The sequence below is a fragment of the Coenobita brevimanus genome, chromosome 92, assembly GCF_032717465.1.
Source record: "Coenobita brevimanus isolate Jiangsu-jjx chromosome 92, ASM3271746v2, whole genome shotgun sequence".
Lineage (NCBI taxonomy): Eukaryota > Metazoa > Arthropoda > Malacostraca > Decapoda > Coenobitidae > Coenobita > Coenobita brevimanus.
In genome coordinates, this window is record NC_137045.1 from 23,583,335 (window position 1) to 23,597,791 (window position 14,457).

The window sequence follows — 14,457 nt, forward strand, 5'->3', positions numbered from 1 at the left end:
TTCTTTTATATTTTTTTTTTAGGTGGGGTACTTCTTGCCCTTACTGATCATGCCAAAGTGTAATTTTTTTGTGCCTGCCTAGTTGTTAACAACACACAAGGGTTTCATGTTGCTTAAATTAGTCTTGTCTTATCTTTACACTCCCTCTTCCATCTTTCTCTCATTCATTCTTTCCTCATCCTTCTGCCTGTGGGTGACTCAACACTAAGCGACAAGCTAAATGGTTTCCTGTACACCAGGAAACCATTTACTATGATGGGTGGTAACCATATAACCAAATTATGGCACCTGGTGGTTTAGTGAGCAATTACAGTGCTTCAGTCTGAGCCAGTGTAAGTTTATATCCAGGGGGTGGTTGGAGTTTATTGCTCACGTAATGCCACTCAGGAATGAGTGAGGCTGGTTAGTCTCATCTTAAATGTCAGGACCAACTTGCTTAGCCCCCGACTCTAACGCTTCGCTTGGGGCAACATAAGATTGGATGATGGATGGATGGACCTATCTAAATAATTTTCCCCATAAGGTTTATGATTATTATTTGTCCAGTATGGCAGGGTTGTCTGATCCAGTTACAATATTGGACAAATCCTGTGTGTATGTTGTGTGTGTGTGTATATGGTATATCAGTAGGCTGAAGGAGGTAATAATTTGTAGAAATATTTATATTCCAGGTGATTTTATCACTAGAAGGCGATGAGTTTGTTTGTCAAGAGGTGGGATTATTGACCATATCAGTGACCTCTGTACCTATGATATGACATCCATACTTATCATTTGTACTTATCACACTGAGTTTGCTGCAGTACCCTCATTCTGGTGATTTAGTAGTACTTTACACCATTGTTCTGAATTTCTGGGGACAGTAGTACGAGGTGATATGATTATGTTGATTTTAATCAATGCTAACTAGTAGATTTGTTGTAGTTTGTATGTGCAGTACCTGTACTGTGTACTGTATATATCTGTGCAATGCAATATGTTTACTTGAAGTTACTGGTATACATGTACTGTCTACTGTATTTCACTGTCATTCTCATATTAGTTATATGGTATTCTAAGCAGAAATAAGTATCCTACTTGCCATTAGACATATGTGTATGATGTTCATTGTAATGTAATATACTGTACTGTATGTTACATATACCAACAATATGCTATACCGGGTATTTGTGTTTTTCTTGCAGACCATAAAGTTGGTGCCACCACCTGCTCCACTATGGCCCAGGATCGTATGAAGGTCATTCTGGGTCACCTTGGCCGCCCATCTCAGCCTTGTGTTGTATCCTTTTAGTATGCGGAGTTATTAACTAACTACCATACCTTTTAGGAGTAATGTGAAGCATCAGGTGAAGTGGATGGTGTTTTCAGCTTGTGTGTTTTGTTTTTGTTTTTTTATTATTACAGTAAACCCTCATTATACAATGGGGTTCCGTTCCTGAAAACCCCATCGTAAAGCAATCCATCGTATAGAAATCCCATTATAACATGGAGTCAATGGGGATATGTTCCCAGACGTGCCTAAACTCTCACATACATGAAATATCCTTATGTTTAAACATGGCGTCTGGCAATGGATGGATGGATGGATTAAACATTTAAAGTAACACATTAATAGTGAATAAAGAGAAAAAAGCATGAAAACTACAGTATACAGTAGATTTTACCTTTACTGAAGCAAGCAACGTTTGTTTATTTGGTTCCTAGACAATTCGCCATGAAGTCGACAATTCGTCGTCATAATATGGACGTTCCCCGTCAGGACAATTCCCCGTCATTCTATAAATATACTTATTACTGATTAACTGATACTTTAATAACTAATTCTCAGGGGGATCTATCAAAGTCTATTTTCATTCAATAGCATTGGCTTTGGATATCATTTGTAAGTTGCACTTTTAGACAATATTTAACTTGTTTCTACCTTGCTGTAGTTGACTTTGAATTATGTTCTAGCATCACCCACAGCTGTTTTCATTAATTTCCATTGGTACTACAACATCCTGGGTATATTTTAAAACGACTTTGAAGAGGTACAAGTACAGTACTAAAAAACTAGTATACTTCCTAAATAAACTGATATGAAAATAAATGACGGGGAATCATCCTGACGACGAAAAGTCCTGATGGCGAATTGCCTTGTTATTGTTATGATGGCGAATTGACTTGATGGCGAAATATCCCAAAACATTTATATAGACGTAACATGAAGATTATTTGTTTAATTCCAAAGTATGTCGATCGTTCACTTAAGGTAATTAGGCATTTATATAAATGCCACTGTCTCGTATGTAGCCTTATGCTAAGATGAAGGATCGATCATAAATCAGCTGATTAACGTTTCAATATATTATTATTTTTCATTTAATGCCCGTGATATGATGCCATATTTTACATTTACTATATAAACAATAAACCACCATCACTTTTATAACTTACATGATTAAAAAACTAGTGTACTTGCTAAATAAACTGATACGTAAATAAATGATGGGGAATCGTCCTGACGGCAAATTGTCCCGACTCGGCCTCACAGTCACAGGGACTCACAGCCCTCACTCATCACTGTCAGAACTGCCTGGCTGGGCAGGGCTGGCTGGCTGGGCAGGGCTAGCTAATGAGGCTGGACCGGTGGACAAGTGTGTGTGGTCTAATGCCAACAGTGTGAGGACATTTTTGTTGCGTTTGCACATTCGCTGTTCACTGAGCCTTGGATAATCCATCGTTGTTGCAAATCGTTCCCATTGTATAATGGGCATAGGGTACTAAAATTTTGACATTGTTTAAGCGAAATATCGTACAATGAGGCATCGTATAATAAGGGTTTACTGTACTGTATTTTATTGTTACAGTAATCTCCCATACATCAATCTTAATTAAGCCATTCCTCTGCCGGATAATGTATCCTGATGGTTAATGCTGTACTGTACTTTCCTCCCAACCCCTATAAAGTCTCATGCTAAGTCAAGTCCTTGTTAGAAATGGACCCAATATCCCTGCTTGTCGTAAAAGGCGACTAAAAGGGTTGGCGAAGGGTTAGTGCCCCACTCTGGAAAACAACTAACTAAAAAGACAAACAATAAGCCTCGGACAAGGACTGACCAAAAGATGACGACCAAGGACTGGACAAAGGACATGGTAATCGGAACATGGAATGTAAGGGGAGCGAATGATGAGGTGAAGGAGAGAGAGACTGTCCAAGTGCTTGAGAGTGCGAAAGTTGATGTTTGCAGAATAACTGAAACTAAATGGAGAGGTGAGAGTGTGAGAGAATGGGAGTATGGATGGGGTATATGTGCAGGAGTAGGTGAGATTGAGAGGGCAAAAGGAGTATGTATAGTTGTGAGTAAAAGATGGAAGAAGAGCATAAGAGAGTATGGATCAGTTGGGTCAAGGGCTGTGTGGGTAAGATTGAAAGTTGGAATGCAAATGTGGGCGATTGTGTGTGTGTGTATGCGCCAACGCAAGATCGTGCAAGCAGAGTGAGAGAAGAGTTCTGGACAAATGTAGAAGTGTGCATGGAAAAGTTTGGAAGGAATGAGAGAGTGTTTTTGATCGGTGATATGAATGGTAAAGTAGGGAATGTGAAGGTGGATGGAATAGTCGGTGAGTGGGGTGTGCCTGCTGAGATAGATAAGAATGGCAGTGCGTTAGTGGACATTTGTGCTGGGAGGGGGTTGGTGATAGCCAATACCCTCTTCAGGCACAAAATGATCCACAGGTATACATGGAGAGTGATGAGAAGGGTGGGTGGTGAACTGAATGAAAGGAAGGCAGTGATTGATTATGTGGGTGTGGATGAAAGGATGCGAAAATGTGTAATGGATGCAAGAGTGTATAGATGTTGGGGGAGTGGACTTTCTGACCACTATTTGGTGGTGGCCAGAATCAAGATCAAATTAGGATGGAGAAATAGAAGAAGGGAAGGAGGGGAAGAAGGAGTATTTGTAAGGAGAGTGGAAAGTTTACAAGAGGATGAGAAAAAGGCAGAGTATAATAGAGAAGTGGAGGAATGATTGGGCACATATGAATTGGAGCAGATTGGGGACGTGGAAGAAGAAATATGTGCAGCATGTGATGTGGTGTGTGGGATGAAGAGAAGACGGAGGGGTGTGCAAGGAACAGTGTGGTGGAATGAAGAGGTGAGATAGGCTGTGGCACAAAAGAAGAAAGCATACAATGAATGGATGAGATATAGGGGCATGGAAGAAGTTGAGAGGCGGAAGAGAGAGTTATATGTAGAAAGAGAGAGGTGAAAAGATTAGTAAGAGAGAGTAAGAAGAGAGCGGATGAGGAATGTGTAAGGAACTTGAGTGTAAAGTGGAGGGACTGTAAGAAAATGTTCTGGAAAGAGGTGAAAAGAGTAAGACCGGGTTGAAGTGAAGTTGGCAGGGGAGTGAAAGATAAAAATGATAGATTACTAGTGGAGAAAGGAGAAAAAGTGAGCAGATGGAGAGAACACTTTAAGTTATTGTTGAATGTAGAGGATGGAAATAATGTAAGTATAAGTGGCTGGGGAATGGCTGGGAGGAGGAGGGAAGTGAGAAGACAGGAAGAAATCAGTCGGATAGAAGTTGTGGAAGCAACGAAGAAAGTTAAATTGGGGAAAGCCCCAGGAATTGATGGCGTGTGTGAAGAAATGCTGAAGCATGGGGGAGAGATAGTAGTAGAATGGATATGGAAAATGTGCATATTGGCCTGGGAGGAAGGTAGAGTCCCGGAGGATTGGAAGTCAGGTATAATTATTCCCTTGTACAAAGGAAAAGGGGAAAAAGAAGTGTGTGGTAATCATAGGGGCATTTGTCTTCTTAGTATAATAGGAAAAGTGTATGGTAGGATACTTATTGACAGAGTTGGAGAAAGAACAGAGGAATTAGTTGGAGAAGTACAGGGAGGCTTTAGGAAGGGAAGAGGTTGTGTGGATCAGATATTCATTCTTAGATCTTTGGTGGAAAAGTTTCTAGAGAAGGGAAAGAAGTTGTATGCGGCTTTCATGGATTTGGAGAAAGCATATGACAGGGTGGATAGACAAGGATTGTGGAAAGTATCAAGAATATATGGAGTAGATGGGAAGTTGTTGAATGCTGTGAAGAGTATGTATGATGGTGCTAAGGCTGCAGTGTGTGTGGATGGTGAACTGAGTGAATTTTTCTCTTTGAAGGTTGGGTTGAAACAGGGATGTGTCATGTCTCCATGGTTGTTCAATCTGTACATGGATGGGGTAATAAAAGAGGTACAAGGTAGGGTAGTGGATGTTGGAGTGGCCCTGATGAGAGAGGGTAGTGTTTGGAAACTCCATGTATTGTTGTTTGCAGATGATACTGTGTTGTTGAGTGAAGACGAAGGTGAGCTTCAAGGCTTGGTGGATGAGTTTGGGAGAGTGTGTAAGAAACGGAATCTAAAGGTGAATATAGGGAAGAGTAAAGTGATGGTCTTTGAGAGAGGTGAAGTCAGTGAATGTATAGTGAGGTTGGGTGGTGAGGAATTGGAAAATGTGAGTACGTTTAAGTACTTGGGTAGTGTGATGAGTTAGGATGGAGGTTTTGAAGGTGAAGTGCTTGAAAGGGTACAGCAAGGAAGAAAGGTTGCTGGTTCCTTGAAAGCAATGAAAAGAAGCAGGGAAGTGAGCATGGAAGTGAGAGTTACTACATGACAGTATTGTGATACCAACTCTAACATATGGAAGTGAAGCTTCGACGTTGCGGCAGGACACAAGTCAAGAGTGAGAGCAGTGGAAATGAGTTATTTAAGAGGAGCCTGTGGAGTCACATGGAAAGACATGCTGACAAATGAAGATATAAAGGAGCGTTGTGGTGTGGATGTGGATGTGATAGGAAGTGTTATGAGGAATACACTGAGGTGGTTTGGCCATGTGGAGAGGATGGAGGGTGAAAGACTGACGAAGATAGTGTATGTGAGTGTGGTGGAGGGGGGAAGAGGGAGGGGGAGGCCGAGGATGAGATGGAGGGATGGGGTGGTATATGAGAGAGGGGGGTGTTAGTTGGGAGCAGGGCAGTGAAATGGCGGGGGATAGGGCGATGTGGAGGTGATTTGTTTGTGGCCACCCCGAATGGGATTGAGGCGTTTGGCAATAGATAGATAGATAGATAGATAGACATTACTCACCAATTTACAAGCCTGTCTCCGTAACCTCATCCTTACTGTTGTCGACATTCATGGGTATTGTGATTGGATGAGGTGCTGTAGAGGTGGATGGTTGGCTGCATGATGGTGTAAGCAATGGTGAAGGTGATGTTACAGGAGTGGTCGGCTAGAAAAAGGTGCAGATTGTTGTTTACTTGAATGCCCACTTGCTCAGATTTCTGATGAACAGGTCACGAAGTTCTCAGAGGGAGCTTGCGGCCTTTTGGAAGGATGGTATAGCATTTGGGTGCTCATAGTACTCAGTGAGAGTCTCAAAGGCTTCCCTGACTTTCCCAGCCTTAGGTATAGGAGCAGCTGGTTATTGTTTTGATTTGTTCTGCCACCTACCGGCCACCACGCAAATTTCGCCACGCATGTGAAATTAAAGTTTCTTTCTTTCACGTATTTATTATTTGTTAATTTTGTTCATTATCCGATATGAAGGTTCGGAAAATGTCAAGGTATGGATAATGCAGGTCTGCATACACGAGTAATTACTGTACTTGATGGGTACTGAGGCATCATAACTGAGTTAGCATTGTAATGACCAGGAATCATCAGTTGCATTGCAGGGAGCAGGGGGCAGTTTGAAAACTTCAGTTTCCGTGCACAGTAATGGATATACAGGTAAAGACAGATAATGCTTTAATTCAGCCACATATTTTTGCATGGACAGATAATGACGTACCAGTATGTCAGGTAATGCAAAGATGAATAAATGAGGGACTGCTGTATTATTATTATTATTATTTATTATTATTATTATTAGTGGTAGGTGGGGGCGCTCACCATCCAGTCACTCGATGTAGTGCTGCTTTGGGTGCCTGCTTTTTCCTCTCTTTCATCCTTCCTTTTCTGTCTTTCCTCCATTCTTTCCTTATTCTTCTGCCTATGGGTGACACTACACCCCCATTTTTGTCTTTCTTTCCGTCATTCTTTCCTCTTCCTTCTGCCTGTGGGTGGCTTTACACTGAGTGACATGCCAAATGGTTCCCTGTCCACCAGGAAACCATTTACAGTGGTGGGTGGTAACCATATAACCAAATTTTGGTGCCCGGTGGTTTAGTGGGTAATTAAGGTTCTCCAATTGGATTAAGCCTGTGTAGGTTTGTATCCAAAGGGTGGTTGGGGTTTATTGCTCACATAATGCCACTCAGGGATGAGTGAGGCCGGTCACTCTCATCTTAAATGTCAGGACCAACATGCCTAGCCCTGGGTTCCTACGTTCCTAATGGGGTAACATAAGATCGGATGATGACTGGATGGATGGATTATTATTATTATTATTATTATTCCATGAAGGAATGGAACATTGCCTTTCAGATGGTGCAGTGTAATGTTTGTGTATTTCAGTACCATAATACACAGCATTAGATAACTTCATTTCATAGAACACATTTTCCTTAATCGGTAGGAGTTGATAATTATGGATCTCCCCGTCAAACTGATTATACAGTGTTGATGTAATTCTATGTAAAATATCCTTAAAATCCAGGGCTGTATTTAATGGGGGGTCATGGGCAAGTTACTCTCCCTCCCCCTCAAAAAAAAAAATAATAATAATGATAATAAAAATAATAACAACAACATTGCTTACGTAGTACTAAACCATAATCAGAGATGTTGAGGAATATGGGGTAATCTAAATTGCTGTCAGGAGTTTTTATGATGATAGTGAGGCATGTGTAAGGGTAAATGAGCATCTAAATGATCAGTGTGGGTGTTCAACAAGGTTGTGAGATGTCCCCATGGTTGTTCAGTATATATATATATATATATATATATATATATATATATATGGATGAGGTGATGAGAGAAGTAAAAACATGAGTAATGGAGGGAGGGATGGCACTGGTAATGAATGGTGATGGATGGAATATTTCAAATTTGTTGTATGCTGATGATGCAATGCTACATGCAAGTACTGGACAAGAGCTTGTTAGACTAGGGCAGAGATTTGTAGATGTTTGTAAGCATCGTGCCTTGAGAGTAAATGTAGAAAAGAGTAAAGTGATGGTTATTGAGAGAGGTGACTCCCAGTGTGATGTTACAGTGAATGGAGAGAGAGTTCAAATACCTGGGTACAGTGATAGAAAAGATAAGAAAATGTGAAAAAGAGGTGGGAAGTATAATGACACAATGAAGGAAAGTAGCTGGTGCTATGAAGGCCTTGATAAAAAACAGAAGCTTGACTGCTGCTGCTGCATGAGGCTTACATGAAGGAGTGTTAGTTCCAACTTTAACATATGGACATGAGACTATGGTGTAGCATGAAAATGAAAAGTCAAGAGTAAGAGCAGTGGAGATGGGACTGGTGAGGAATGTATGTGGAGTAGAGAGAGTGGATAAGATATGGAATAACGTGATTGTGATAGATGCAGAGTGAGGAAGTCTGTGGACACCAGAATCGAAGAGAGAGTACTGAGATGGTGTGGTCATGTGGAGGGAATGGATGACAATAGAGTGATAAAGAAGGTATATGTAAGCAAATTTGTAGGAGGAGGAGTTTAGGTAGACCAAGAAGAAGATAGAGGGATATGGTGACTGAGTATGTGAGAAAGAGAGGTATGGAAGTTGGTGAGGCTAAGGGACTGACAAGAAACTGAGCTGGCTGGATGAATTTTGTGTGGAGAAGCACATAACCAGGGATTTGGCACCTCATTTTAATGTGACAGCATTTGGATTGACTCTATGAGATATATATGAATATGTGAAGCTACAGAACATGGTGAAATTTTTTTTGCCTATCTGATGGAGCCAGGATTCCATGGGCTTCAGTGATGAGTGAATAGAAGCATAGCCCATTGAATTGGGCAAACTTAGGCAGTTTGGATGTTGCTACTTCTCACCCTGCCCTAGGATGGGAAAGGAGGTCCGGATGATGATGATGATATGATCTCACACATTGTGAACTTGAAGGATGAAATTAACCCTTTGGGATTCCGATGACAATTTTGATCGTCATTTCAAATCCAACCTCAGAGATTCCAATGATGCTTTTAGTCATCATTTTAAGAAACTTCTGTAAAATATTCACCACAAATCGCATTTACGCGTCATAACAAAGAGGCTCGAGCGTGATGTCACGGAATGGTTGCTTTATTCATAGTGGGTACTGCACAGCTGGTCTGACTCATGGCTTTGTTTCTTTATCACATTGTTCTTGGAGAATATTATTTTACAGCAAGGTATAAAATTTTTGGTTTTTGCATGAATTCAAGTCGTTGCTTTGACTTTTATTTTCTTTGTTTTCCTTTTTTGAACATACTGTGATAAAAGACAACTATTCAGCTTCAAAGTAAAACCACAATCAGCATCCTATCATCTATCTATCTGTCTATTGCCAGACGCCATAATCCTGTAAGGGGTGGCCATTTGACTTTGAGTTATTTGTTTTACGGCGAGGGGCACTAACCCTCCACCAACCCACTTGTTGATAGTGTATTTACACTGACCGATCAAAGAAAAAGACTGCAAAACGAATATGCAGCTGAGACTAAAAAAAAAAAAATGTGCATCTCTTTCCTTTTGTTTTACTGCGCAGTAAAATGCAAAAATAACCATAATCTGTATATCATTATAAAGGTAATTCATTGTAGTTTTGCAGGGTTGAAGCCAGATTTACATAGCTTTATTAGTTTAAAAAAAAAAAAAAAAAAATGTGCATCTCTTTCCTTTTGTTTTACTGCGCAGTAAAATGCAAAAATAACCATAATCTGTATATCATTATAAAGGTAATTCATTGTAGTTTTGCAGGGTTGAAGCCAGATTTACATAGCTTTATTAGTTTTTTTTCTTTTGCTGAATATTGTTCTATGGCAAGGTATAAGATTTTTGGTTTTCCCCTAACTTCAACTCATCATTTTGACATATTCTCTATTTTTGAACATACTGCAATAAAGAACAACTATATCAGCTTTAAAATGACACCACAACCAACATTCTATCATGAAAAGTGTATTCACACAGTGGGATCAAAGAAAAATGTCGCGCCATGAAGATATGGGTCAGTGTGAGAGTGGCTGACTCTAGCACAGACAAAATGTGGCCGGCCCAGAAACCTGATAGGGTTAATTGTTGTTTTGTACCCCCCTGTTCCACTGGTTAGGCTAATCATGTCAGTGACCCTGTAAACATAATCCCTAGGTATTGGACCTTTGAAAGTCTAAGGTTGTAACAAATGTTTATGAACACAATCAAGAGAAAAAGAAATGTAGACATTCATTGACAGAGGCCCAGTTCCAGAGTAGCATGGCGGGGTGGGTGAGGGGAGTGCATTTTTTTTGTGGTCTTGAGTACTGTCACATACCTAATCTGTTTCTGCCTGACCTTCATAAAGAGCAAAAATTCCTCATGATTTGTGCCGTTTACACTAGCAGGAGGGGCACCCAATATTCACACACTTGATGTAGTACATCCATAAGGTGACTTCTCTGAATTACAAGCCAAATGGTTTCCTGGAGCCCAGGAGACCTTTTACTACACCGATTAGTAGCCATTAAAAAAAAAAAAAAAATATCTAGCTGTGGCCCATTTGCCAGCCTGACAACCAGAACTTCCAGAAGTGCATCCTAAGTGATTATTATTAGATTACATTAGTTATATTCTTACAGTGGACCAATAAAGGTTCATCGTTTATTGGTCCACTGCAAGATCAGAGTTCCCCATAAGGTAGGAATAAAAGGTGTATGAAATATCACTTTTTTTTTTTTTCATCACTCAGTTTAGTTTCTGCTGTAACTGAATCTTGAACTGTAAATTTGTTGATGTACATTTACAATCATAAAAGCTTTCACTGTATTGTTATTTCAGGACTAGTACAATATATCAGTTTATTCTCCCTGAACAAGAAGTGGGTACCTGTACATCTTTTAGAAATAAAAGTATAATTTTGAAAACCAATACAGACAGATTTTTGTTTCTCTTCTTTCATCTTGAACAGTATGTTAATGTCCAAGAAAGGTTTTCCTTAGCAGGCACCAAAGGACCCATGGTCAGTGTCTGGATCACTGGGTGTGGGCATAGATAAGGGTGGATTTCAGTTTACCCTTGACAACCCTTACCTCACCCATGCACAGAGAGCATTCTACGAAGAAAATGGTTTTCTGGTGATCCCTGACTTGGTACCTCATGACAAGATTGATAAATGGAGGTGTGTCTTGCACTGCAGTATCGTAGTACAGTTGTCCGCTGAATTACATGGTCAGTATGTTAACATACTGTACAGTAGGGTATCAGTTAATTTGAATCTGTGTAACTTATATAATTGAAACCCATTATACAAAGACTAATGTGCTAACCCCATCTTCAGCCTGACCCCCACTCCTCCCCATTACGTTGGTATGATCAAACATGTTTACTGACACACTTTGTAAGGACTTACCATACAGTTAAAAGGTAAAACAGACATAAAACAGCTACATTAGATAAAAGATAGAGGAACAAACTGTGCCACCAACCATGACAAACAGTACTTGTTGGCATGGTGGTGAGGGGGGTGGATCCAGGGTTGAAGACTTGGGGCTTAGGCTAGCCTTCAACATGTCTGCTTCCTACTAGGCAGCAGAGGTGGCAAGAAACCCCTGAGTTATTGTTGCTGCTTTGTGCCTTTCTAATATCTATCTATTCATGCCAGACACTCTTTTCCTGGAAACGATGACCACAAACTAATCTCAGTGTCATCCTGTCCTCTGCTGTCAGGCTACTCTTTCTGCACCTCAAATCTCCCTCTCATATATATCCATCCTGTCCCTCCATCACATCCTTGGACTCTTCCTCCCTTTTGACACTCTCTCATTTCCAAGTCAATGTCTCATTCTCCATTCTCTCAACATGACCAAGCTGCCTCAAGGTACTTCTGATGCTTTCCAGCACATCCACATCAACACCATAACACCCCTTCACAACTCCAGTTGTCTGTCTTTCCATGTAGCTCCTTGTGGTTCACTTTAGTCCACTGTTTTTTGTTTTGTTTTGTAGCATAATGGGTTGAGATTCAAATACCACGATGTCACTTTATACCAGATCTGAAGCATCAGGAGGAAGAGGGCACTTCATTGGGCTCAGACTGTAACTTGAGTAAAAATCTGTATAACATGGATCTGTATCTTTCAAAACCATGTAACTCAGAGGATGACTGTACTTGTTTTTTAGCTTGTGTTTTATCAGTAATGAAAATAACTACAGTGGAGTCTCTTTTATCCAAAATTCTTTTAACCATAATATGCCGTTAACCGTAAGTTTTACTAAAATGTTCTCATTTCCATTAACTGCAAAAATCTGAAATCTATCCAAAAATTCAAACACGGTGGGCTTGTTTCGCGCCACTAGCATTAGTTTACGGTTGCTCTGCTAGTCACTAGAGTGAGCGTTGGTTGTGCCAGCCCCCTCAGTCTGTTTGGATGATGTGGGAGAAGATGTGAAAATGATTGAATAAGGAAACAGAAAATATGAAAAAACAATTAGGTTTAAGACTTTATTTATTCAAATTGCTTTCAGTGAATTGCGTAATTGTTTTACCGAAGGCTTATTTAAGTTTATTTGAGTGAAGATTGATTTAAGTTGACAGTTTCTATTACAGTTACAAAAGTGCAGTTACATACGGTATGTAGTTACTACGGTGTATTAAGTGTTTTGGTGATGGTTGAGTGGCTTTTGGGGTGCTGGTGGTGGTGGTGGGCTAGACGTCACCAGAAATGGGTGATGGGGGAGTACAATACTGTTCCCTTATTATTATATTATTAGAGTACAGTATCTTTTACCCCCCAAAATCGATTAAACGAAACTTTGAAAGTTCCATGATTTCAGATAAAAGAGACTCCACTGTACTGAATGCTGCACATACCTCACTTCAGTACAGTATGGTACTGTGTTTTTAAGATAGCCACTCCTTTCTGATTTTTGCATAATTTGTGTGGTCCTGTAAATATGAATGATATGGCACTGTGTGAGACTAAGATGAAAGGGAGCGTGGGGAGATGTGATGTGTGTCAGGTTAGGTATGAACACTCCTGGACACAAAAGAGGGTGTTGCATTGTTGTTCAGTAGTAAATGGCAAAAAGGAGAGAAAAATGAAGAGTGTTGCTATGCTGATCAGCAGTGAATGAGAGAAAGGAATGAAGATTATGTAGGTATATATCACCTTGACATGCATATGCATCAGATTTAACCCCTTCTGTGCTGATCCTTTGTAAGGTAGTTTACCTCTCCTGAATCATTGTTTTATAACCAATGTAAACTGTCCCTCATATGAGGCTTGCAGTATGCCCCATGCAGACCTTCATTGTTCCTCATATGAGATCTTCAGTGTGGCAAGTTTTAAGTATATAATGGTGAAAGTGGCACTGATCATAGTGTATGCACCTTGTAGTAACAGAGGTGTGGAAGACAGGTACAGATATTAAAAACCAACTGGATAGAGTGATAGGACAAATACTTAGGAGCTGCAGAGTGATTATGATGGGAGACCTGAATGGGAGTATTTTACAGTGGCTTTGTGAATATTGGTACTGGATCGTTTTGGAGTACTGAGAAAGAGCAATTATGAATAGTAATTGAAGTATATATTTCAGGAAAGAAGGTTATGGATGATTCGTTTATATTTCACACACAAAGAAAAGCATAAATATACGTGAATGGTGAATGGAGAGAATATGGAAGGAACCTGCATAATTACGTGAGTGTAAGACAGTTAGTAGATTTATTGATGTGAGAGCAATGAGAACATGGTATGGTATGATCATATGATTGTGGCATGCATTAGGAAATTAAGAGGAGCTTGAAGGACAGGTGTGAGGAGTACTCTGAGTAAAATACTAAAAGTGGAAAAGCAGAGAAAGGATCTTTGGCATATGAGTATGAACCTGGGGTTGTAGAGGAGGTAGGTTCGCTGAACAGAGAGCAAATATCTTTGGAAAACTTATGGAGTGTATGCAGCAAGGTTTTATCAGAAATGTGAAAGCTCTCTGTGGGGTTGCAGGTACAGCTTCATGGGATGTGGAATTCTAAAAAGTACTGAAAGATGAATGAAGTACACTCAAACCTCGATTTAAGGTCCTCCATTTAAGGGATTTCGGATATAAGGGACTCCATATTCTACCTGACAAATGGACAAGACCTTTAAAAAATGATATTTTGTCTAGGTTATACACATTAATACGTTTCTTTATACAGTACCTATAAAATAATATTCATAATCACATAAATAAGTAAGATAAGTGAAATAGTCATTGCATAAATAAGACTGTCTTTATATGTGGTAAAGCAGTGGACATTTTCAATAAGCTGATTCCCCATTTAGTCCCTTAAATTGAGGT

General features: G+C 39.9%; 1 protein-coding gene across 1 annotated transcript in view; it reads left to right on the plus strand.

Moving 5' to 3' along the window:
* Positions 1–14,457, plus strand: part of LOC145412140 (phytanoyl-CoA dioxygenase, peroxisomal-like) — a 158,816-nt gene that overhangs the window by 26,619 nt on the left and 117,740 nt on the right. Inside the window, exons 2-3 of the mRNA XM_080282073.1 lie at positions 1,185–1,279; positions 11,127–11,293. Coding sequence (XP_080138199.1) covers positions 1,217–1,279; positions 11,127–11,293 — 230 coding nt within the window. The 5' untranslated portion in view covers positions 1,185–1,216. The remainder of the gene's footprint in view (positions 1–1,184; positions 1,280–11,126; positions 11,294–14,457) is intronic.